This window comes from Rattus norvegicus, chromosome 20, assembly GCF_021556685.1.
Source record: "Rattus norvegicus strain SHRSP/BbbUtx chromosome 20, alternate assembly SHRSP_T2T, whole genome shotgun sequence".
Taxonomy (NCBI): domain Eukaryota; kingdom Metazoa; phylum Chordata; class Mammalia; order Rodentia; family Muridae; genus Rattus; species Rattus norvegicus.
This window is the reverse complement of record NC_141553.1, coordinates 4,330,271-4,355,500: the sequence shown is the minus strand read 5'-3', so window position 1 is coordinate 4,355,500 and position 25,230 is coordinate 4,330,271. Positions and strand designations below refer to the sequence as shown.

General features: G+C 48.6%; 1 protein-coding gene, 2 non-coding genes and 1 pseudogene across 3 annotated transcripts; all 4 read left to right on the top strand.

Moving 5' to 3' along the window:
- Ddx39b (DExD-box helicase 39B) lies at positions 1-12,412 on the top strand. Its single transcript, NM_133300.3, is given in 11 exon segments — positions 1-67; positions 1,384-1,721; positions 2,382-2,509; positions 2,724-2,816; positions 5,897-6,080; positions 7,821-7,939; positions 10,212-10,343; positions 11,500-11,609; positions 11,712-11,856; positions 11,960-12,107; positions 12,187-12,412. Coding segments are annotated over 10 exon segments (1,287 nt in total). The 5' UTR covers positions 1-67; positions 1,384-1,510; the 3' UTR covers positions 12,204-12,412.
- Snord84 (small nucleolar RNA, C/D box 84) lies at positions 925-1,003 on the top strand. Its single transcript, XR_015646088.1, has one exon. It is a non-coding gene; the product is annotated as a small nucleolar RNA SNORD83 (small nucleolar RNA).
- On the top strand, positions 6,134-6,208 carry Snord83 (Small nucleolar RNA SNORD83). The gene has a single exon (XR_015646089.1). It is a non-coding gene; the product is annotated as a small nucleolar RNA SNORD83 (small nucleolar RNA).
- Positions 12,413-23,623: 11,211 nt separating the features above from the next.
- LOC147998528 (cyclin-dependent kinase 2-associated protein 1 pseudogene) lies at positions 23,624-24,067 on the top strand (annotated as a pseudogene).
- Positions 24,068-25,230: the final 1,163 nt, after the last annotated feature.

The window sequence follows — 25,230 nt, the reverse complement described above, 5'->3', positions numbered from 1 at the left end:
CCGGAAGTGAAGGCAGCTTCCCGCCTCCGTCCCTGTTGCTGCCGCCATACACGCTCGCAGTGCTTAGGTAAGCTCGGCCTTGTGTACTATCCGCCGCCATCTGCCCGCCCCGCGGCTCATTCCGCCGCGCGGGCCCCTGATACCCGGTGCCCGGCCGGCGGTGTGGCCGCCGGCGCGTAGGCGAACGCTCAGTTCCATTGTTTTCATCCCTTTCTGAGAGCAAATCTTGGTGGGGGAGCTGGGAGACAGGCGGGGGACGATCCAAAATGGTGGCCTCGGCCGCCATTGTGTTCCTCGTTTCCTGGATGTTCCAGTGGGTCCTTTGCCCACCCGAGGCCGCGGCGGCCGGAGGCGGCGCCAGGAGGAGGGCGGGGCCCCTCGCATCTCCCCTCCGGGCCTTTTCTTAGTCCGCCAGGGATGGGAAGGATCTTGCCTCCGGGCCCATTCAACCCTCTGACCCCCTGCTTACGCTCCCTTATTTGGAGCTCTCTGTAAATGGCTATCTCCGTGCTTGACCAATGGTGTCGGCGCAGTAGTCGGGAAGGTTTCCAGGAAGCTTTCCGGGAAACTTCCGAGGGCACTGCGAGGCGTTCGCTTTTAAGACCACTCTAAAGGCTGCATCGTCCTCAGCTGCGACCTTAATTCCTTAATGTGACTATTAAAATTAATTGTGGCGGCGCTGGGCCGATCCTTGCGGCCTCTCGCGTTGCTAAGCGAGCACCTTCATTGAACCAGACACCCAGCCTTTTCAAAAAAGAATTTTCTTTTTTTAATGGAGCCATTCGTACCCTTGCAGCCACCGTTTAATTACCATAGGCTCTCCCCACCCCCTTCCTTCCTGCTTCTGCTTCCCGGCACTGGGAATCACGGGTGTGCGCCGCCGGGATGGGCCCTCGGGTGTTCCTGAGCAAGTGAATAGCGGCAGCCACATGATGTTTGCAATTGGGAAGTGAGCGCTCTGCGCGCGGTGCTGACCCTTATCTATCACCCTTGACTGATGGCTGACGTTGGGGCTCAACACCGCGAGGTGACAGGGGGAAGTGCAGCCTCTCGTCTTCTCTTGTCCTTTGTCTCTCCACCCTCGTGTGAGTCGTTAGTCACGCTCATCCTCGCTCCCGCCTTGTCGAAGTGTGATCCAAAATCTGGTTGGCGGTCGAGGCCACTCTCTGTCTCTCCCGTCTGGTGTTCCGTTTTTATGTCTCGTGTGTGTGTCTGTGTGTGTGTCTGTCTGTCTGTCTCCGTTAACTTTTCTTTCGGGACAAAGGCTTCAGTTTAGAGAAAATAGGAAGGGTGTAGGGATGGATGAGAAGTGAGGAGTCAGATCATGACTGATTAGTTTTTCCTTTTTCTTTTTTTTTTTTTTTTTGTCGTCCCTTCTCCCAGCTCTTCTGTCGGAAACTGGTGTCTTTTCCCTTGCTGTTCTCCAACCCCTCTCTTTCCCCTTGCTTCCTCTCACCTGCTCTGGGACACCTAACTCAGAGACCTCCCTTCTCCCCCCGCCGGCCGGATTATGGCAGAGAACGATGTGGACAATGAGCTCTTGGACTATGAAGACGATGAGGTGGAGACGGCCGCTGGGGCAGATGGGACCGAAGCTCCCGCCAAGAAAGACGTCAAGGGCTCCTATGTCTCCATCCACAGCTCCGGCTTTCGAGATTTCCTACTTAAGCCAGAGTTGCTCCGGGCCATTGTTGACTGTGGCTTTGAGCATCCATCAGAGGGTACATTTTATTGTTGGGTATAGAGACATTATTTAGCATTTCAGGGATGCAAGACAGATGTGGTTCGTGTCTTGGTTCATAAGATCTGAACTTAGTTAGGCCAAGCTCTGAGAATGCACTCAAAACGTTAGCTGCCGAAGAGGCTTTTGTTTTTGCCTGGTTTTTTGTTTTTTGTTTTTCTTTGGTTTACACCTTTTTGGCTATTTGGACTCTCAGGGCCTGGTTGGACCTTTAGTTCCCCTCTTTTGGGCCAGGCTGACAGTGGTCCCTGGAAACCGTAACGATCTGTTTAAAGATGTTAGCTTCTATGGCTTCTGGGTTAGGTACCAAGTCCTTCATTTTGTTCAAGGTGGCAGGATAACATGATCCCAAAGCCCAGCAACCTATGTAGGAGAAATAATCTGTGGCAGTCACTCAGATTCATTGATGGTTACGCTATAAGAAAAATAAAGATAGCCAAGAACATTGAAGGTGAACCATTGGTAGGTTCAAGAGGGGTCTTAGTAGCACTGGGGAGCCGGGGCACAGGTAGGAGGGTTTGATTTGGGTGTCTTGAGGAGATCAGAGAAAGGATGGGGTCAGGTAAAATGTGACACATCGGCTGGGAAGGAGGGGACTTGGCATGGTGTAAAATAAAAATCTCTCTCCTTTCCCCTCTAGTCCAGCATGAATGCATCCCCCAGGCCATTCTGGGGATGGATGTCCTGTGCCAGGCCAAGTCAGGCATGGGAAAAACAGCAGTGTTTGTCCTGGCCACACTGCAGCAGCTGGAGCCAGTTACTGGGCAGGTATGTTGGGGGCAGTGTTGGAGAGGGTGTTGAGGTTGAACCACCAGGAGGCTGTTTCTGGCTGTGTGTGCTCTCAGAGCTGGTCTCCTCCGGCAGTTCAGGGGGAATGTTCTGTAGCAGAGTGGCATAATGGTTTAAAGAAACTGCTGTCGCCGACAAGTTGCCAGATGCGGGACTGACTTTACTGTGTCTGTCTCCATTTGCTCCCTCAAAGGTGTCAGTGCTGGTGATGTGTCACACCAGGGAGCTGGCTTTCCAGATCAGCAAGGAATATGAGCGCTTCTCAAAGTACATGCCGAATGTCAAGGTAAGGGGGCAAAGAAACCTGGGTCAGGGAGGCTGCGGGGAGCAGAGGCACTGGGAACTTGTGGGCCAACAGTTGGCTGTCCTCAGGCATTGAGGAGCTCTGTAGGGGACCTGTGCTGTCAGTGGTGCGTTCCTGCAGGCTGGGCACATGAGACTTGAGTCAATGCCAGGCCTTTCTGTAACTGCCTTTGTAGGTTCCACACTGTGAATAAATAAGTCTGCGTGTTTCCTGAGAGTTCATAACTTTAGGTGACGCCATCGCAGCACTCAGTAATTAGTTGGGTTTTGGTATTAAAAATTCCATTCCAGAGCCTTGAGCTACTCAGTCTGGAATTGAGCTACCTCCAGGCCCCTTTGTTCTTATGTCCAGGATTGTCTTGTAACCAGGTTATCCTGGGAGGCCTGGCACTCGCTTAGCCCAGGCCACAGGCCTTGAACCTGCCTGAGGCTCCTGCCATACCAGTTCCTAAGTAGTTGGGACAGGCCTTTGCCACCTGGCTTGGCCAGAGCCTCTGTTCTCTTCTCCTGTATTGCTGGGTAGATTGCTTGAGAGTTTGGGAGTGTATGTGGCAAGAGGAAGCTAGATGCTCTTAGAACCACTCTGGTGTGGACTTTAACTCCGGAACGTTTGGTGCTTTCTTGGTCATAACAAGTGGCATGTGTCTTCTATGAAGGGATGTGGTATGGCCTTGTACTTGGCATCCTTTTGGAACTTGGAGATTATTTATTTCTATGCTTGGACATATGTGGCCTGCTGTGTTTGAAAGTAGTTGTAACCTGGCCCTGAGTGGAGAGATGTATGTGGACTTCCTATTCTGGTTAGGTGGGGGCCCTTGGGTCACTTTTTTTTATTTTTAATAGAGAATGTAGTTTTGCTTGGTTGAGGCAGCATGTCACCAGGGATGAGTGCTTGCCATCATCTGTCTGCTGCTTGAGTGCAGGGGGGTTATTTACTTATTATATATAAGTACATTGTAGCTGCCTTCAGACTCACCAGAAGAGGGCATCAGATCCCATTACAGATGGTTGTGAGCCACCATGTGGTTGCTGGGATTTGAACTCAGGACCTCTGGAAGAGCAGTCAGTGCTCTTAACCACTGAGCCATCTCTTCAGCCTTCACTGTATGCTTTAAAGGAACTTGTAATTTTGATGCAGAACCAGAAACTGAGAATAGTTTCTTTAAAATCAAAGTGGGGGTCAGAGAAATGGCTCAGGTAAAAGCATTTGCTGCAGAAGCCTGAAGATGACTTGCATCCTTCCCTCAGAACCATGTAAGGTTTGCACCAGATCCACAGTGTCCTCTAACTCTCACGTTCACTTCCCCCACACTCAAAAACCATGTATACACAATAAGATATTGTTACATATACAACTTATATGTGCGTATCCCACCACAGGATTTTCCTGTGTAACCCTGCTGTCCTGAAACTTGCTCGGTAGAGGTATCCTGGGCTGGCCTCCAAGTCAGCCCTGCCTTTCTCTGCCTCCTCTGGGTGTCACCATCTCCACAACCATGTCCAACCCAGCATGACATTTAAAAAAGGGAATTGTGGAAGAAGAGAAAAAGGAAAGACAGTGTGCAAAATGCTAAAGGAATCCAGAAATCTTGTGATCTCTGAGGTCCCCATTGCTCTGCATAACCAAGCATTGACATTGTTTTCCTAACCTGTCTCTGTGCAAGCTTCCTGGCCTCTTTGAGAAACATTGTAGCGTATTTATATTTTTTTTCCTCCTAGGATTTTGAAAATAGTTTGTGATCTGGAGGCATTGTCTGTGTCTGTGCTTCTGTTTGTGTGTCTGTGCCTCTGGTTGTAGGTAGTTATCATACGCTGCCAAGAAATGAATAGACTTGCAGTTCTTTGGCTGAGCGGTCCTTCTGGGTGAATCTAATAGTTGGAAACTAAAGCTGTCCATGGCTCATTCCTGTAACCCAGGGCTTGGGAGGTTGAGGTGGGAGTTTGCTGGAGTTGAAGGCTGCCCTAGACTAATGTCTCAAAACCGAGGGGGAGAATTGCAAACCATTTACCAGGAAGCTGCAGTCCTTCTCTCTGGTCCCACAACACCCTGTGTTACTGAGAATGCTCTGAGGGTTGGGATCAAGTATGAGGCCAGGTTTGGTATTCAAGTCAGCAGAGTAGCTAGTTAGGCCAAGCACCCCACCTCACCCCACCAGTTAACTACATAGTCATAAAATCAGAATTATCTGTACTTTTCCTTGGTTCTGCAACAAAGTGTCCTCTAGGGGGCAGTCTAGTGCCTCCCTTAGGTTTAGCTTGCTTTCCCCTCAGCATCTGCAACAGACCAAAACTTGTGTCTGAAAGCTTAGTTGATACCTGCTAACACACTTCGGAAAGGAATGCTCCTGTGTACACGTGTTAACCATTCATGACTCTATTGAGAAAAGGAAGAGGTCACTACAGAGGAAGCTTCCTGGTGATTTCCGTCCCCCTGAAATTGAACAAGTCCAGGCGTTTCACCTAGTGTCAGAGCTCACAGGTCAGCACTCACCTAGTGGTTTGCACTAGTGGTGTGGCCTTTATCTCAGGAGGAAGCGAAGGCTGCAGGCCAGCCATTCTGTCCTCAGTCAGGGAAGCTTGCCTGTGGGTTTTGTTTGTCTGCTGGCGCCTCACACTTCCTTGGGGGCTTCTTGCTTTCTTCATTTGTAAAGGAGGCTGTGACTTTGGAGTCACCTGTGCCTCATTGTGTAGGCCAGCTAGGGCTGTGTAGAGTGATCCTGCCTTAGAGTTCGAGTGGAGGCAGAGAAGCTGAATGTCATCCCCGCCCTTCCCCCTTAGCCCTGCCATGGTGAGCAAGTCACTCTGTTTCTTACTGGAGGCCTGACAGCTGATGGCTGGTTTACAGTCAACTGCAGGATGGATGCACTGGTATTGGCAAGGTGGCCCATTGCCTTTAACCTGCCCTTGGGCAACAGACAGGCTGATGTACAAAGTGGGTTCTAGGCTGGCCAGGGAGGGCTATACAGTGAGGCCTTGTCTCAGACAGAGGGATGGGGAGAGAATGGGAGCTCTGGGAGACTGGAACATTTTCCTTTCTTGTGAGACTTTCCTGTTGGCCGGCAGGTGGCAGTGTTTTTTGGCGGACTGTCTATCAAGAAGGATGAAGAGGTGCTGAAGAAGAACTGCCCACACATTGTTGTGGGGACTCCTGGCCGAATTCTAGCCCTGGCCCGAAATAAGAGCCTGAACCTCAAACACATTAAACACTTTATCTTGGACGAATGTGACAAGATGCTTGAACAGCTCGGTGAGTAGTGTGCCCGGCCCCAGCTCAGGTGGTTTAGGGAGCTGCCCTTTGGAGCCAAATGATGTGTGTTTGATATAGGAGCACTGTGTGCAAGGACGACCCTCATCTATCACCCATGACTGATGGCTCCGGGCTGCTTCCCCTGGTGCTGTGGTGCTGTGCAGTGAGGCTGTGCGCCCAGCCTTGTGCTCTCCTTTCTGTAGCAGGGGACAGAATGTGCTGATACGTCATCACCACTGCCCCTTCTTAGGGATGGACCATGTGCTGGGGGTTAAACTAGAGCAGCAGGTGCCTGCCCTTGTAGCCCAGTATAGCATGTGCGACCAGGATTCATAGATGTGCAGGTTTCTGGAGTTAAATTTTGGAAGTATCTGGTAAATGTTCACAAGAGATCACACATTCTGGTGGTGTAGTGTGCCATGTGCGGTTAAAAGAAAATTTTCATTAAGAGTTTCATTGGGGAGTGCTGGAGAGATGGCTTGTTAGTTAAGAGCTCTGGCTGCTCTTGCAGAGGACCTGGGTTTCATTCCCAGCATCCAGATGGCAGCATATGACCCACTGTGTATAGCTGCAGTTTCCAGGGGCACCTGAAACCCTCCTTGGGCTTTTTTGAGCACTGAGCAAATACATGTTACTTAGATGTATGTGCAAGCTAAAACACCTACATACATGATACAAATAAAGAATAACGGAATCCAGGTCCTGGTGACTGCACTTGCCTTTAATCCAAGCACTTCAAGAGTCTAAGGCCGGTGAGTCTGAGTTGGAGGTCCATCTGGTCTATCAGAGTCAATTCAAGGACATCCAGGACTGAACAGAGAAACTCCTGAATAACCTTTAAAAAAAAAGGCTTAATATGCCTTTAATCCCAAGGGCTACATAGTGAGGCCCTATCTTTAAAGGGGGCGGGGTTGGTTTTGGTGAGTTGAGAGAGTAGAAAAGAGTGTAGCTCTAGAAAGAAGTGTTTCTAAATGGCCTTTGGCTGTCCCAAAATGGCACTGATGGTGGCATCAGGCCGTTTCTTTCTGTCTGCACAGGGTGTATGAGGCCGAAGGCACAGTGGACCAGTGTAGAGTACGTGATCCTTGGGTAGGAAGAGGAGCTCAGGAAAGGGCCTTTAGAGGTGTGTGTTGTCTCGTGGACGGTGTGTGTGTGTATTGGTCTCACTGTATAGCCTGGAACTTGTTATGTTAGAGACCAGGCTGGCTTCAAACTCAGATCTGCCTATCTACCTCCTGAGTCCTGAGATTACAGATGTAAGTTTATTATTTTAAATGTGTATGAGTGCGAGCATGCTTGTGCCCGCAGAGGATTGAACCCCTGGAGCTAAGTTACAGGCAGTTGTGGGAGCTGGAAACCTAACGTGGGTCTTCTTGGAGAGCAGCAGGTGCCCTTAACTGCTGGGCCTCTGTCCAGACTCATACTCCATGTTTAAGGGCCACTGTTCCCTGAGCCTCTTGTGAGATTTGTCCCCATTTTGTAAGTTGGGGCTTTGGGTTTGGTCATATTTCTTGTCTGAGCGCAGGAGTGGAACTTGACCTCCAGTCTTTCCTAAGTGCATTGCCTTTTCCATGCAGTTACTCATGCACAGCTTCTGGTCCTGGCCCTTTCAAGTACTAGAATTACAGGCGAGCACCACAAAGCCTGACTTGTCCCTGAGAGCACGGAAACGCCACACCTCTGCAATGGCTTCTCACCAGGTTTAGGCCACAGACTCATGTGTGAATGTTTTCCTTGCAGACATGCGTCGGGATGTCCAGGAAATTTTTCGCATGACCCCCCATGAGAAGCAGGTCATGATGTTCAGTGCTACCTTGAGCAAAGAGATCCGCCCAGTGTGCCGCAAGTTCATGCAAGATGTAAATACCTTCTACCTTCTCTCCCTCCACTCCCCGCCCGCCGCCTCCTCCCCCCTCGCCCTCTTCCTCCACACTCCCTTGTCCTTCAAGCACCAAGAAGGGAGCTTGTGCCCATCTGGGAGCAACAACTCCTTGAAGAAAAACACAGAGGCAGAGACAGTTAGCAGTAGGGTCTGCGCGTGCCAGGGAAACTCCGGAAGACTTGGTCGGGTTAACGTGAGAGCGGGTAGTGTTTGACATTTTTTAATCACGACATTTTTGAACCTCTTCTCCCTTTGGGGGTAGGGCAAAATTTTGTGCCCTACCACCCTCCCATCGCCTCCTACACACCCCCTTCAGCCACGCACCCTCCAGGTGGCTTGGAGCATTCAGCTGGAGTCTCTGCTCACCGAAACTCGTTCATCTCAGTGGCAGGAGAAAGAGAGAGAGAGAGAGGGACAGTCAGGTGCAGGTCCTGTCCAGAAGAAGAACAGACAAACAGCACCATGAATCGGCCCCTCCCAACCTCCAGGAGCGGGGGCCTTTGGCACCTCAGCCCCAAGTCCCCTACTCCTTCCTGCCCATACCTCCCTGCGCCCATCGGAGCCTTGGTTGATGTGAGCTGGCAGCAGAGAAGCACTGAGGCGCGGCGGCAGAACGCAGACCTGCGACAGTGGAGCAGCAGCGGAGGCCACGGGGAGCCTGACCAGGATGCTGAGGACCAATCCAGCCTCTTTTTCCTGAACCTAATGTGCTGTACCCCATTTTCCCCATACTTGTTGGGGGAGGGGTGTCCTGAGTGGGATGGTGGATTTTTTTTCTCTCTCTCTCTCTCTCTTTTTTTTTTTTTTTTTTTTTTAAAAAAACGAGGGTTATGGGAAATGTCGAATGGGAAGCTGTGCTGACAGCGACCAAGTGTGTGTCAGTGCCGAGACTGAGCAGTGGGTCCTTCACCCTTCCCTTGAGAAGATGGCCTTCTCTTGGGCTGGGCTTGGGGCAGAATTAGGAGGCAGCTGTGGGACTTACTTGGGGAGCCTGTCTTCTGGAAGAGGTTTCTGTGGCCCCTGCCCTGGTCCCTGGTTCTGTGTAAACCGTCTCAAGACAGTGTAGAGTGGAAAGAGTCCAGCCTGGAGTTGACTAACTGAATATGCATGCTCCTTCCTTCCCTTCAAGGGTAGGGGTGGGTGGGCTTGTTTGGACTCTACAAAATGTAGGGCGAGGGGTTGGGGATTTAGCTCAGTGGTAGAGCGCTTGCCTAGCAAGCACAAGGCCCTGGGTTCGGTCCCCAGCTCTGAAAAAAAGAAAAAAAAATGTAGGGCGATTTCCTTCCCATTGCCCTGTCACCTTTGATGCTAAAAGGTCTTTGTATTGGAACTGAAGAGGAAAACAGGACAGCCAAGCTATAATTCTCAGCTGCTGGGAGGAGGGAGGTGGAGAGAGAAGGAGAAGCTATGCCCTTTAGTTAAGAGTTCAGGAAAGCAGGCAGGCTCAGTGATGGAGATCTGAGGGCATCTGCGCGGGGTGGGAACTCAGAGGGTCAGGTCAGAAGGAGCTGCTTAGGATGTTGCTGGTACCCGGAGAGGAGAGGAAGGGACAAAAAGTTGTGCTGAGCTTGAGTTCAGAGGTGGCCTGGACTGGCCATGGCAGGTGTGGGTGAGGGAGGCTACAGTTTCATTGTTCCCAATCCCTCAAATGTAGATGGTTTTGACTGAATTTAGAGTCCATTCTCTTCCAAACCTGATTTGGTGGTTCAGAGCAGGTGTCTCCCCTTGAGCAGTGTTTGCTCCTCCTTGATGACATCTTAGAGGTGTGCTACCTCAGCCCTCCAGAGGAGCTGGGTCAGTGTGCTGCCAATGCCCAGCTAGTGAACGGCTTTGGTGGTGTCCAGTGTGACCTTCTGGACATTTGCTGAAGTGCAGAGAGGACAAATGAGTGGGTCAGTTGTCCCTGTCCTGTTGTGGTGACATCACTGCCTCTCCTGGGTGTTCTGACCATGCCCTGTTGCCTTTCCTCCACCACCTCTACCTGGCAACCGGCACCTTGCTCTGTGCAGAGCTCCCATCCCTAACAATTTAAGTTGATTGGGCTTAAAATTCAGCTGATGTGGATGCTACCAGATCTAGCTGGAAAGAGACCTCAGCACAGAGTGTTCTTTGTGGTGGGGAGGGGTTTTCAGTCTTCTCTCTCCTCCCCATCTTTCTATGGGGTGTATTGGAGATCAGCGTCCTCCACCCCCCCAGGTTTAACCCCCCCACTCTGCCCTCCTCCTGCCCCCACCCCTCCTCCCCCTCAGCCTATGGAGATCTTCGTGGATGACGAGACCAAGTTGACGCTGCACGGGTTGCAGCAATACTACGTGAAACTGAAGGACAACGAGAAGAACCGGAAGCTCTTTGACCTTCTCGATGTCCTCGAGTTCAACCAGGTCAGTATCGAGTGTCTGTGGACATGAGCACTGCCTGTCTCCAGCTGTGGCAGAAGCCTGTGTAGAAGTAGCCTGTGATTGACAGGCCGTGGAGGTGAAGAGGTGGAGCGGTGGAGCAAGTCCGAATGGGAAGATGAAGTTGGGTGAGAGCTGAGGTAGAGTACTGATGGCTTCAGAAAGTGTACAAGAGATTCCCAGGTACCTGGCACTCACCTAAGAGCCTGGCAGGGCAGCCCTGTGCTGGGCTGGCCGTGTGTGTGAAGAGAATCATTTGGTTTGTTAGACTAGTTCTTAGAATGTTCTAGAGGTGGACTCACCCATGTGTGTTTTGAAGTTTCATGTCTGTGCAGCTCAGAGGCCAGGATGTTAGAAATTAAGGCCTACATGTACATGTAGTCAGGTTGAGGAGCAGAGAAAACCATTTGTGTAGAGAGATTTGAGTTGGAGTGAGGGATTTGGGGAACTCTTCTAGAAACACATGCCTTCCTTTAAACCCGGCATTCAGGGGGCAGAGGCAGGCAGCTCTTTAAGTCTACGGAGCGAGTTGGAGGACAGCCAGGACTACACAGACTACAAGTGCTGCCTTGAAAAACAAATCAAAATTCTGCCGATGTGTTAGCATACATCTTTAATCCTAAGAATTAGACAGAGATAGGTAAGTGCAGGTTTGGGGCCAGCCTGGTCTACATAATGTGTTTCAGGACAATTAGGGCTAATAGAGAAACCCTGTCTCAAACTTTCTGCTGTTCCAGAGGATGCACATTGAGTTCACAGCACCTATCCATGTAACTGGGCCCAGGTAATTCAACACACTGTCTTGAGAGTGCACTGCATACACCTGACACACATGCACAAAACCACACATGCATACATTTAAAAAACTTCAAAAGTGAGGTTTCTGGGCTGAGGAAGTGGCTCAGAAGTTACGAACACTTTTGTTCTTCCAGGGATTCCCAAGTTCAATTCTCAATACCCACATCAGCTCCCAGTCATGTAATTACAGTTGGCGGGAGAGGGTCAGGTGTCCTCTGCCGTCTCCACAGGCACCGGGCACACAGCACAAGCATGTGTGCAGGCAAACCCCACACACCTGAACTTACAAAACCACATGGGGATTGTGGGAAGCTGGCACATACGTCACCCCTGTGCTCCTTAGGTTGTGATCTTTGTGAAGTCCGTGCAGCGCTGCATCGCCTTGGCCCAGCTTCTAGTGGAGCAGAACTTCCCAGCCATTGCTATCCACCGCGGGATGCCCCAGGAGGAGAGGTGGGTTGGAGGCGGGCAGGCGGGCACCTCCATCTGTATACTGGTGTGGGGAGGAAGCGGTGTGGAAGCGACGTCTCAAACCTCTCATTTACTCTCACAAAGGCTCTCTCGGTATCAGCAGTTCAAGGATTTTCAGCGGAGGATACTTGTGGCTACCAACCTGTTTGGCCGTGGCATGGACATTGAGCGCGTGAACATCGCTTTCAACTATGACATGCCAGAGGACTCCGACACCTACCTGCACAGGGTGAGTGCCCACCCTACCCCACTTCCTGTGTGCGCACGCTGTGCCCCTTCCTCTCCCCTCTGTCTCCCCTATGAGGCTTGCAGTTTTCCACCTCTCCTTCCAGGTGGCCAGAGCGGGCCGGTTTGGCACCAAGGGCTTGGCCATCACATTTGTGTCAGACGAGAACGATGCCAAGATCCTGAATGACGTGCAGGACCGTTTCGAGGTCAACATCAGTGAGCTGCCCGATGAGATCGACATTTCCTCCTACAGTGAGTGCCGGCTTGGTGTGTGTGTGTGTGTGTGTTCCCATTGTGTGTCTTGTTGTAACTGACTGTTTCTTTTCTTCAGTTGAACAGACACGGTAGAGGAATCACCTATTCTGGACTGTGGCAGTCTGTTGTAGAAGAGGACGAAGGGGTCAGGGAGGAAACACTACTGCCCCACCCCTGACACCTCAGCCCACCCTCTCCATGCCTCTCTGCGTCACCACCACTCCTAAACCTAGTCCTGATTTATCAGAGTTGTTTGTTTGTTTGTTTGTTTTTGTTTTTTAACAAAACTAAGAATGAAACAACTGTCTGTGGTGTCTGTAAGTGCTCTGTTTGGGTGGAACTTGAGCCAGGGTCACTCTGACTCTGAGAGCCCTATTGTGGGGCAGGGTCATAGCAAGGTAAGACCCAAACGTGAGAGGCTGTGGCTCCCCAGCTGCCTTCTCTTCTGTTTTCACTCACTTTCTAAAGTGGCTGTGGGTGGTGAAGTTGGGGACTGCTGGGGATCGGGAGGTAAAGAGCAAGCCCCACATCCTCATGCCTCATCTCCCCCCACCGGGTTCCTAGTATGAGGACCTGAACAATGGTGTGTGTGAACACAGGCACACACGCACACACCAGCAAGGCTGTGTAAAGAGTCTGCAGTCCCTTGGTGGGATCAGAGAGTGTCAGCCAGGGCAGGCCCGGGGTCCTTGGGAAGCCCTGGTAGAGGTCTGGCTTATCTCCCCTTTCTCACTTGGTCCGAAGTTCTGAAGGTCATAGGTGAAGCCCAGGTGGCCCAGGTCTTACTCAGACATGGATCTGTATCTGTAGAACAGGCCTGTTCTGGGTTTATCTTGGAGCTCTTGGCAGTGTTGCTGGGATCCCTGGAGGGGAGAGCAGGAGGTGGGAGGAGAAAGAAACAGTGTAGCCCAGCGGCTGCCTGAGCTGCTGCTGGGGAGCACCTGCTCTCTGCAGGCCTTGATTTCAATGCTCTACCTAATTAATTAATTATTACTTAGTTCATGTATGCTGGTGAACACTCAGATATATCAATTGGAAAAGGCTGTTACCAGGACTGATTGAAGCTGCTTGCTACAAAAGCCCAGGCACAGAAGTTCCATGTCTGTGACTCATATAAATGCAGGAGAGAACTGAGTTCATGATGCCTGCTGACTTCACACCTTCCCTGGTAAGCAAGCACACATACTGATAAATTTGGGTATGATTTTATTTTTAATAACTCTTTCAAGAGTTATTTATCTTATGTATATGAATACACTGTAGCTGTCTTCAGACACAGCAGAAGAGGGCATTAGATCTGATTACAGATGGTTGTGAGCCACCATGTGGTTTCTGGGATTTGAACTCAGGACCTCTGGAAGAGCAGTTGGTGCTCTTAACCACTGAGCCATCTCTCCTGCCCTATGGTTTTATTTTTAACACACACATACACACACACACACACACCCCACACACACACCACACACATCCAAGGTTCTGTGTAGTGCCAGTTGTCCTAGAGCTCCAAAGATCTGCCTGCCTCTGCCCCTACCCTCATACTGTAGTTCTGGGATCAAAGCCATGAGCACCACACCAAGGTTTTAATAACACCTTGATAAACTTTAAAGGTTTTTATCGCTGACCTAGAAGTTCCCAAATGGCTTGTAACAATTTCGGAGGTGTCGTGAAAGAGGCACACACACACTTCTTGACAGTGGTTCCCGGTTTTCCTTGCCTTGTTCAAATCACGTGGGTGCACTCACAGTACCAAGTTCCCCAGACCAGGAGAGAGCCGCCTGCAGACCGTCTGTGGAACTGCAACCACATATCCTGATGAGTATTGCAGCCCACCTGAGGCTTGGAGGGTTAGTACCGAAGTAACATTAACAGGGAAACACGGAAGAGCGGTCAGCTTGCGTCTAAAGCACCATCTTCCCAGAGCTTGCAGCTTTTTGGACGACAGAAATTGTGACATCCCCCAGGAGGTGAGGGGGAAGGCTGGACTCAGGATGTAAACAAGCATATTTCTGAGAAAGGGAAACCGGCCCCGTCCACAAGCACCATCGCCCAGAGTTTCCTTTGGAGGACTCTGAGAAGCCCAGGAGCTCAGAGGAGTCCCAGCCGGCATGACCCAGGTTGCATGGGCTTTTCAGCTGCCTTTGAGTCACCCCTACCGTAAGTAACTGTCTGAGTTAGGGTTTTCCTGCTGTGAGCAGGCACCATGACCGAGGCAAGTCTTTTTTTTTTTTTTTTTTTTCTTTTTTTAGGAGCTGGGGACCGAACCCAGGGCCTTGCGCTTGCTAGGCAAGTAGTCTACCACTGAGCTAAATCCCCAACCCCCCGAGGCAAGTCTTATACGGACAACATTTCATTGGGGCTGGCTTACAGGTTCAGAGGTTCAGTCCATTATCACAAAGGCAGGAGCATGGCAGCATCCAGGCAGGCACGGTGCAGGAGGAGCAGAGAGATCTACATCTTCATGTGAAGGCCACTGGGAGAAGACCTAGTGTGGTTAGAAGGAGGATCTCATTGCCCTCCCCCACAGTGACACACTTCCTCCAACAAAGCCACGCCCACTCCAACAAGGCCACACCTCCTAATAGTGGCACATCCTGGACCAATCCTATTCTAGCCACTCCAGTAACCCACCACTCCTACTCCTAGCAACCCAGTAAAATCTCCTTGGCTCACCAAGGTGGACTATGGTGCCATCGTTACATTTGTCTGCCCTGGGTTCACATTTTGGGATGAGAGGAGGGGTGTCAAGCCTACCAGGACAATCCGGTCACAGAACATGGGTACACGTTCGAATTTAGCAAGTTGTAAGCAGGGAAAAGCCGCAGGAGGGGCTGATGGATTACAAGGGAGCTGTTCACATCAGCCCTGCCTTTTCTGATGGTCACTGTGGTGTGGAAACACTGTAGTGGAGGTGCAGGATGCGCAGGGAGCCTTACCGTACCGCACCGGTGCCAACAAGACTCACCCTGCATCTGTAGATGCACACAGAAATCCCGTCCACTCACAGAGATTCAGGGAACACCCCAGTAACGGTAGCCGGAAAACGTTAGATTTAAGGCTGGCTTTCCTGGTGCCGAGTGTAACCTGGCTTGTTGCACCCTTGGGGTCACATGGCACTGTGGGGTACTTTAATCTCAGCAGCTCCATGCTGCCCGCAAGGACTCTCAGACCCAGGTCATCTGAGTCGTTCCAGCAGAGCACCTTCCACTCTGCTCCCTAGAGACAGTTCTGCCACCCGTGGAGCCATATGGAACTAACCATAATTCATCTCTGGCTAGTATCTCTCTCCGCGGTTCTCTGCTAGCCTCGAACTCTCTGGTTCCAGCCACCTGTAAAATCAAGACTCAACAAACTGGAACCCAACAATCAGATTTAAATGTCAAATTCTCAATCCACAATACATCCACACGATAAACTCACAACCAATGGATAAGGATATAAACGGCCCACCGAGATAAGATAAATTGGCCTAGAGAAGTCCATCTCTTAAGAAATATATGCAAGTACCTTGGCAAGCCAAGACCACCTGGATCTGGGTCGTCCTCCGTCTCCACCTTGATTCTGCTTCCTTCCCCTTCTCCCCTGCCTTACAAAAGCTGTGCCCTGCATTACTTTTTTGCTGTCCAATCACGGCCAAACTTGTGCCAGCCCTCACCTTCAGATAGACATCGAACTACACTAACGCATGGGCCCAATGCAGGGACAAGGGATGAGTAAAGCCACCAATCCTTGAACAGGAAAACCCACCAATCCCTGAGCTACCTCAAGCTCAGGACTTCAAATCCCATCATCCTCAGTCTCCAAATCTCTGCCCTGAGAAGCTCCGCCCCCTCAGAAATCCTATATGAGTCCCGACCTTTGCCCAGTTCCCTGCTGTCCACTCCCAGGAGCAGAGAGCAGCCATCCCTGGATTCGTCCCTCCACACCCTGGATCCTCCACTCGCCTCAGAAGAAGCCAAGAAGAAAAGAAGCAACGAAAAGAAGAGAAGGAGCGGGGCTGAGGCTCCTGAGCTCCTTAGCTCAGCTGGGAGACCCTCCCCTGGGGGCTGCCTCTGCTGAGGAGGCTTCCTCTCAGACCTGTGTGGTTCCTGGGCTCCCTGGTCTCAGGATGCCCTTCCCTTGGGACAGTGTTCCATAGATCTGTGGTTCCTGTACTCTCCTGTCTCAGGATGCCCTGCTACTCAGACACTGTCCCACGTCAGAGCTGTGCAGTTCCTGGGCTTCCGAGTCCCAAGATACCCTTCCATCTCAGCAGAAATGCTTCCATCTATAGCACCTTCCCCAAAGCCCCAGCCAGAGCAGCTCGGTAATCTCAGAAACACTGGGAACAATTACCCTCAGCCACAATGGCGGGGGGCGGGGGGGGGGGAATCCAGAACCTCCATCCGTAGGGACCCTCCCTGTTTTTTTTTTGTTTTGTTTTGTTTTTTTGTTTTTTTCTTTTCTTTTCTTTTCTTTTCTTTTTTTTCAGAGCTGGGGACCGAACCCAGGGCCTTGTGCTTGTTAGGCAAGCGCTCCACGACTGAGCTAAATCCCCAACTCCGGGACCCTCCCTGTTAATCTATGTGCAGGAAGACACTATCCACTGACTAGATGTCCCCTCCCAGTAACAGACTTAAAAGAATCCTGCAAAGCACCGGTGAGATACTGTCCTTAGTCCCCCGTTTGTACAGAGGGAAGCCTTGCTTAGAGATGAACGTCGGGGGCAATTCTACTTATTCCTACAGTGGTCACATGAGCCCTTATGGGTTGCCCTACACAAATACTAAATTCTGGGATTTCTTTGGGGCTTTTTCCCTTCTCTCTTTTCTTTTTCTTTACTTTTCTTTGAAGGTATTACTTTGCTCTAGTCAGTGTTTGTCTGCACTGCAGTGATCCTGTTTCTCCATGACCCTGTATTGTCATTTGTATCAGTCTCCACAGGGCCAGAGGAGACTGCTAACCTGGGGAATCGGTGTTCCCATTGAAGAGATTCTTGTGAACTCAGCCTGTTCCCTGTGAGAACTGAACATCCAGAAGCCTCCTGCTCTTCCCCTGCCCCCACAAGTTACAGTGCTCCCCATAGTGAATCAGGAATTGGACTTTCTGAGAGACGGGGTCTTCTGCAATCCAGGGCTGCAGTGAGAGGGAAGCTCCACACACCCTGTGAGCCCTCTGTGTTCCAGTGAGAGCTGCACTGGGTCCACAGCACACTGCAGGGATCCTGTGTGACATCCCTGTGTCTCGTCCCTCAGAGGAAGGGGCTGGGAGTCATTTCTCTGACTGAGTGTCAGAGGGTCACCACATTTCTGCTACACACTTTATGGTGGCTGTTCACTCGGACTGACATTAAATGCTTGTCGGCAAGATGAGCACAGGGGTTGACTCTCAGGGGTTGCAACAATAGTTGTGGGCACCCTTCATGTAGCCCTGTCCCTAATTTCTTATTTTGACATGAATTTAATTGCACATACGAATTAATTATTTTCCATTCCCTCTTCCGTTCTATGACCACCCATCTCATGCTATAGAACATCACATAAGGACAGCCATGTTGACCCACTGGCTCTTAGCTTCCCTCTTAGCTTCCAAGTCCCTCAGGAAAATGTGCAGTTCTGTGCTGAGGAAAATGTACAGTCGCTGCTGCTCTTAGACAGAGGCACTGGTGAGCACTCCTTCAAGAAAGGCTGCATCCCCACACTCCTAGGACCACTAAGGGCTCTGCCTGGGAAAATGCAGACATGGAGGACCCCGATGTGAGGAATTCTTGGGAAGGGGACTGACAGCTGAGCTCACCCAGTTAATTCCACAGGAGCTTTGCACACAGGGTTTCCAGGACAAATGTTGGCACAAATGTTTGCCTGCTCCAACTGGAACCCATGCATCGAAGGAACAGAATACCTTAGTGTCTCATATTCTGTTTCCAGGGCACCCCAGTGTCCACTCCTGCCCCAGAGAAGGCTGGAAAGTGCTCAGGCTCTGTCACAGGAGTCCTGACACCTGCTGCCATCACTGCCTTCCCAGGATGAGGTCACTGAAGAAACAGCGCTTCTTTCTGTGTACCCCTAGATGGGGCATCAGACATGGGGTCCCCTCCACACCTTCCACTTCAGCCTGCCCTGATGGTGGAGATGTTGAGGCTTAAATCTTGAACATTCTGTGGTGCTTTGCATAAGAATGGCCCCTGTGGGCTCAGATATTTGAAGACAGTCACCAGGGAATGGGGCACTTTGAAAGGATTAGGAGAATTAGAAGGTGTGACCTTGATGCACAAAGTATGTCACTGGGAGCAGGCTTTGAGGTTTCAGAAGCCCCTGCCAAGCCCAGTGTTGCTCTGTCTGCTGCCTGCAGATGAGGATGAGCTCTTAGCTACTGGTCCAGCCCCATGCCTGCCTGCCTGCCTGCTGCCATGTTCCACACCATGGTGAGAACAGACTAAGCCACTGAAACCATAAGCAAGCTCCAATTAAAGGGTTTTTCTTTAAGAACACCCTTGGTCATGGTGGCCCTGCACAGCACTAGAACGGTGTCTAAGACACGTCTTATCATTTCCTAGTCTCTGTCATCTATGCCCCCATCCATCCAGCAGTCACCTCACCTAGAAGCCAGATGGACACTAATGCTCATTATGACCAGATCAAGGCACCATCACTGTCCCTCTGCTCATGTCATTCCTGAGACTGCTAAACATAACCAGGTCCCGCAGTGTAGAGAGCTTGGCAGAGACAGCTTCATTACTGAGAAGAGTTTTACTGTGTAAGACTTAAAATCTTTCTTTTTTTAATATGGACAAAAAGGGGGATATAGGAATAACATAGAAATAATAGGAAATGGGTAAATTATTCAATCTATTCTTACATACAACTTTGTGTATTGATACAAAATTATTGTATTTTTTACAAAATTATATTAGCTTTGTGTATTGAAACAAAATTGATGTTTATTTGATCACCTTAGTATAGATCTTTGTGTATGGATTCAAATTAAGGTTACAGTTGGTTACATTGGTATAGATCCTTGGATATTGATACAAAAGTAACGTTACATTTTGGTAACAACAGAATAACTTATAACTATGTATCAACCACATGACATTAAGATACCTATGAATTTCTTAACAAGGCAATGGGAAGGACTAGTCCTTTTGAAAGTGCCTATTACAAACTAAGAAAATTTGTAAAATGCTAGTTAATAGTTAATCAAACTTTTGTTTGTTTGGTTTCATTAGGTACTAGTCTTCAAAAACCTCAGACATCTACTGAATATAACATTTAAAGATGTCTTATTAATTTAAGACTAGTTTTTTACAATGAGATGTGTCCGCTCCTGGCAGTACCTCCATACTACTTCAAGGAAGACGCCGAGCATTGAAGAACCTCCTTACAGAGTTTGCTTCGCATGTGGCTGCCACTGGGCAAGAAACTGCCCTTCCTTCAACTGCTGACAGAATACTGTCCAGCCTGGACCAAGAAAGCACAGGAAGGCAAATGCTGAACTCTGTCAAGACTAGGTAGAGAAGAAGTCCCTCATGACTCAGAGAACAATCTGTCAGATGCTGTGGGCCAGTAGCCTGAAGACATGGATGCTCCAAACTTCCAGAAACCCTGGGTGACTGTCCAGGGAGCCAGCAGTCTCTGTCCTTCCTATGGTTTCAGAAGCTGCTTGTTCTGCACTTCCTGTCTCTTTTGAGAACATTTATTCTCTCAGGTCTCTGATGGGGTTGAAGACTAGATAGTTAAACTCTCACAGTTAAACCTAAATTGTTTAGGATTTTAAAAATGTTTTAAGTTTTTTTTTTTTTGTTTTAGATTTATTTTAGTTATATGAGCACACTGTTGCTATCTTCAGACACACCAGAAGAGGGCATCAAATCCCCATTACAGATGGTTGTGAGCCACCATGTGATTGCTGGGAATTGAACTCAAAAACCTCTAGAAGAACAATCAGTTCTCTTAACCGCTGAGCCATCTCTCCAGCACTATTTAAGGTTTAAAAAGAGGTAGGTTGATAAGTGTAAGTTTTGATAGAAAGCGATTTGTGTACAGACCTTTGGACTCACCGAGCTTGGACAGATAGTGGAACACTTTCTCCAAGGTGGCCAAATTCAAATAAGTGGACTGGACATTGTGAGTGTGATGGTTACCGGACAGTATATAGTTTATTGATGCTGGAAAAACAGCAACTGTTCAGACAAAAAGGGGGGAATGTTGCAAGATACCTGATCACATTGTGTAGCCCAAGATTGTGAACTTGGAACAGGAAAATCCTGTCTCTGCTTGTGGAGTTGCACAGCCCTAAGAGACGCCTTTAAGCCAAGAGCGTTCTGTTCAGTGTGGACAGGTTGCTGTGGTGCGGCTCAGACTTACACACACCTTTTCTCCAACAGCTTTCTGTAAACGGTGTTAAATAAAATCAACCATAGGTCAAGAGGCCGAGCAAGCGATCAGAAGGCAGGAGTGGACATAGGAAAACACAGGAAGCAGAAAGGAGGGAGACTGAGGTGGAGGGAACTGAAGGTGTGGAGAAGGAGCTTTTACCTTCTGAGGCCTTGGTAGAGTAGGGAGGTCTTTCTTGGCCTCCTTGAGCCAGCAGGTTTTCACCCCAAAATCTGGCCCCTTCATCTTCATTGGTAAGATGAAAACAATGAGCTTTTGTTTTTAAAAGCAACATACCAGGAAAACAGATGTTTTAAGATAGACCATGTGTCTCTCCTCCATCTTGGCTGATGACCTCATCAAAATATACGCTTCCATATGACTGGCAGCCATCTTTACTATGGTTAAAGAGTACACGCCCTGTGAGTTCAGGATCATCTTCAGATGACCACTTGCCACAATAATGGTAAAACTTCTTTGTTCTTGTGAGCTTATGTATATCATTGTATCACTTTGTAGACTAAAGAAGTACCAATAAGACTCAAGGATTTCTGATTGGCATACGTTTTTGTATGAAGATAACAATTTAAGGTTACATTTGTTACAACGTACTATATTTGTGACTGAACTCTGGTTTATAATATAGTGTATGTAATTATAAAAATTTAAGAATTTGAATGGCTATTTGGCTTATCAAAAGTTGGTTTAAGATGTGTGTCTAAACTCCTCCGCCTTTGTTAACTGCTGAGCACCAAGCTGCTATAAAGTGTAGATAAGCACAACACACACTGGATGAATAAGGTAGGCATTTCATTCTAAAATTTTATGTTATATGAGCATTATATGCATTCATGGCTTTGTGGTTGTGACAGACTCCTGGAACCATAGTTAAGGACCATCGTGCCTTTGATGTGGTTGTTGGGATTTGAACTCAAGACCTGGGGAATAGCAACCAGTGCTCTTCACTTGTGAGCCATTTCTCAACCAGTTATATTTGATAACAAATAAGGTATACTGATTGATACGTTATACATTTCTAAGGTCTATTCAGCGTCACCGTGACATTTGTGTAGCTTTGTGTCCTTGTTCACTTTGTTGGCCTTTAGCTATTGGAAAAACTGAGTCATAGAAATAATGTGGTAACCTATAATGGTATGCTATAAAAGCAAGACACCAGTCTCTTATGGACCAAAGATTATGGCATTTATGGTTTATTTGGATGATAAAGGAGCTTCACCTCAAATTACAAGAGCTTAAACTTAACAGAGGCAAAGATGCAAAATCTGAATCTTAGGAAAGTTACCCACACTTAACAATGCACGTCAAAAACAGGAACACAGTTTATTATGCTCCTGTGTATGTTTCCAAAGTTAAGCACAAAACAAGTTACTAGAAACTAGGGAAGTTTGTTCAGGTCAGATATCTTTACTATTACAGCCCTGAAAACTCTTCAGAGATCTGCTGAATATGGCATTTAAGACGTTGGAAAACTGATGCTGCCCTGGGTCTTCTGGCTGCACTGAAATCAAGACTCCCACAGTGGAACCTTAAGTGATTGTCCAGGTAAGGGAGAAGTCTGTCATTTTTAAGAGATTTGGAAGCTGCTTGGTCTGTACTTCCTGCTTACTCAGGTGAAAATCATCCTTCGCTCAGCTCTGATGCTGTTGACTAGGGAGAGTTTTGTCAGTTGAACCGCAAGCAACAACACGGGCTTCAGGTGCTCCTCAGTTCTCTCCCTGTGTAAACATCATAGGCCACTTTCCTAGAGTTGCTACTGTGTCCAGACACTGATCACATTGTTGCGAGATTCTAAGAAGAGATAAATCCACGCAACAGATTTCAATGTCACTTTTTACTATCCCTTTTTGTAAAGGAACTTGTTTTACAATGATTGCTCTCAGTAACCAACCACCTGCATCTTGTGGTGAGTAATTGGATAGAAAAAACTTCGAAGTTTAAGTAGGTTCTAAGGATATGAAAGCTTAAGTTGCAAGACTCTTAAAACTGTGCTTTGAGATCTGTGGATGTGACTTATAAAGGTCTGAAAAAGTGCTTAAACTGCAATTTATAAAGGTCTAAGGAGGTGTTTTAAGGTGTGCAAATGCAATTTGTAAAGGTATAGGAAAGTTATTTAAGGTGTATGTAAAAACGAAAACATTTCCGATTTCTTCCTTCTCTATGCTATTGTGATATTTAGACCTAGAAAGTTCAGAGTTTAAAATTCATCAATGGAATTCGGATGAATTATTGGTCTAAGTATGATAAATTGCGATTGCTATTACAGTCACAAGCTCAAGATTATGAATTTCCTATGGTATGCTATACTTCTAAGTACAGACTAAAAGTGCTTCTCACTGAGCTAAAAAATGCCTGTCCAATCTGTATACACCCAGTGTTCTGGAGAAAGGAAAGAGTTCTCACGATTTTTACGCCAAGTCATTTTGGGGTCCCATGCTTTTACTACAACTCAAAGGCGTGATACTGCTGCCTTTTCTACAATGTGTGTTCAGGACAGATTACACAGTGGTATGATAGCATGTCTAAAATTTATCTCTTTTGTAAACTTAAGAAAATCTTCTAAGCTTTGAAGAATCTACCTGAATCCACCTCCATGAGTCAAATGGATTCCAGATAAGTACTGTTGATAAACATCCTGCTTCATCTCCTGCCTATTCAGTTTATTCCCAAGGGTGGGGTTTCCTCCTCCTCTCTGAGATCTTGGGATGCCCCATCCCCAACTAATGAGCCTAAAAGTTTCAAAGTTTCACCTAAGGAACAAATTTCTTCTAATCTCCTCAACTTTACCTTCTGATCCTTATCTATACAGATGTGCTTCAGGGAAATGCTAGCTCCAGGTGTTTCCTCAAAGTCCGCATGCCACACAGCTTCAAAGCACCTGCCCCATGATGGTTCAGCCTAATGATGAGTCTGCATTCCTCAGCTGCAGATGGCCCTGCAGATCCTGGACAGTGAGGGGACAGTCTGCTGTTTTTGAACCTCCCCAGCTTCCCAGCTTTCTTGGCTCCAGTAAGCCACACCCTTTGTCTGGGAGTTGAACTGCGGCGGCGATAGGGTGGGGACGGCCATCATTGCCCTGAGGGACAGAATGGGCGACAACAGAAAGTGTGCGGGCTCCGTACAGGCGCTTGGACACGTGCGGTGATGTGGGGCTGCCGGGTCCGGGCCTCCGCCTCATCGCCGCCGCCGCGCTCGCCCCCTGGCCAGGCTCTGCCTGGCGCCTGCCGGGAGGTCGGCCAAGCGGAACCGCACTGCGCACCTGGCAGCCCCTGCCCTGAACCCCGAAGTGTCTGTTCACCATCTACTCGCATGGCGACCTCCTCCCAAAATCGCCAGCTGCTGAGTGACTATGGGCCTCCATCACTAGGATACACCCAGGGAACTAGAAATAGCCAGGGGCCTCAGAGTAAATGTGCAGAGCTGCTGGCCATCATTGCAGAGTCCGGGAAAGAGATCAGATCCAGGTCTGCAGGGAGCAAGAGCTCCATGGAGAGGCTAAAAGGAGGCGTCATTCATGCCCAAGCCTGGTTCCGGAGTGCTTGGCTGAAATGGAACCTAAGGTCAGGTCCTAGCCCCTGGCCACTCTGAAGGTCCATCTCGCTACCCCGTGGACAGGAGAGGCTTTGTCCAAAATGGCAGTATTTTTCCAAGACGGTCATTAAGCTCTGAACAAACACTCAGAAGATTGGAAGACATTTCGCAGTAACTGACTATGTGCATTTTAAGTAGTTAGGAAGGACCCAGCTCTTTTTTCAAGCATTTGAAAGATGTCTGTGAAGCCACTTCACAGCAAGCTATTGTTTGTCCCCAAATACCAGTGTCCCCTTTAACCTTCCTTTGGACACATTTTCCACTTGCATCGCCCCAGTTGACTTCCTTTCCATGAGTTCACCTGCCTCTGAGGAGTTGAGAGCAAACCACCATGCCTTTGCTCAGTAGCTGGCCCGCCTGTGTGCAGTGTAGACCCTGCTTCCTGGAGCTTCTCTGCTTAAGCGTTGGCATGACTGAGTGCTTTGAAGTCCATCTTTAAAATGCACAGGTGATAAAGACAGAAGAAAGAGCCATCTACCCAACCTACCAAGCAGCCTGTAGATCTCAGTTCCATGGTTACTATGAGGCAAACACAACATCTTGAGGAAAACGACTGAAACGTTGTATCTTTGTATTTATTACTTGGTATAACAAAGCTTAGTTTCATTAAAACACACACACACACACACACACACACACACACACACACACACACACACACACAAGACAAAAGAACCAAATACAGTTCACTTTGAAAACTATGCTACCCACATGTACGTCTTGTAGTCTCTTCTCTTTTCTTTCTTTTCTTTTCTTTTCTTTTTTAAAAAGATTTATTTGTTTATATATGTGAGCATACTACCATGCTCTTTAGACACACCAGAAGGGCAACGGATACCATCACAGATGGTTGTGAGCCACCACGTGGTTGCTGGGGATTGAGCTCAGGACCTCTGGAAGATCAAGTGGTGCTGCTCTTAACCACTGAGCCATCTCCCCAGCCTCTGTACCCTCTGAGGTTGAATGTTTTGTTGACTTATGTTAAAATGTAGATAATGAATACAATCTCTTCTCTCTCTCTCTCTCTCTCTCTCTCTCTCTCTCTCTCTCTCTCTCTCTCAGCAATCTGGAAACCTCAAAAAGGCAAAATTCTTTTGGTTTCCGCAAACATTTTTTCCCTAAATTATCTGCATCAGAATCAGCCATCAAAATATCACCCA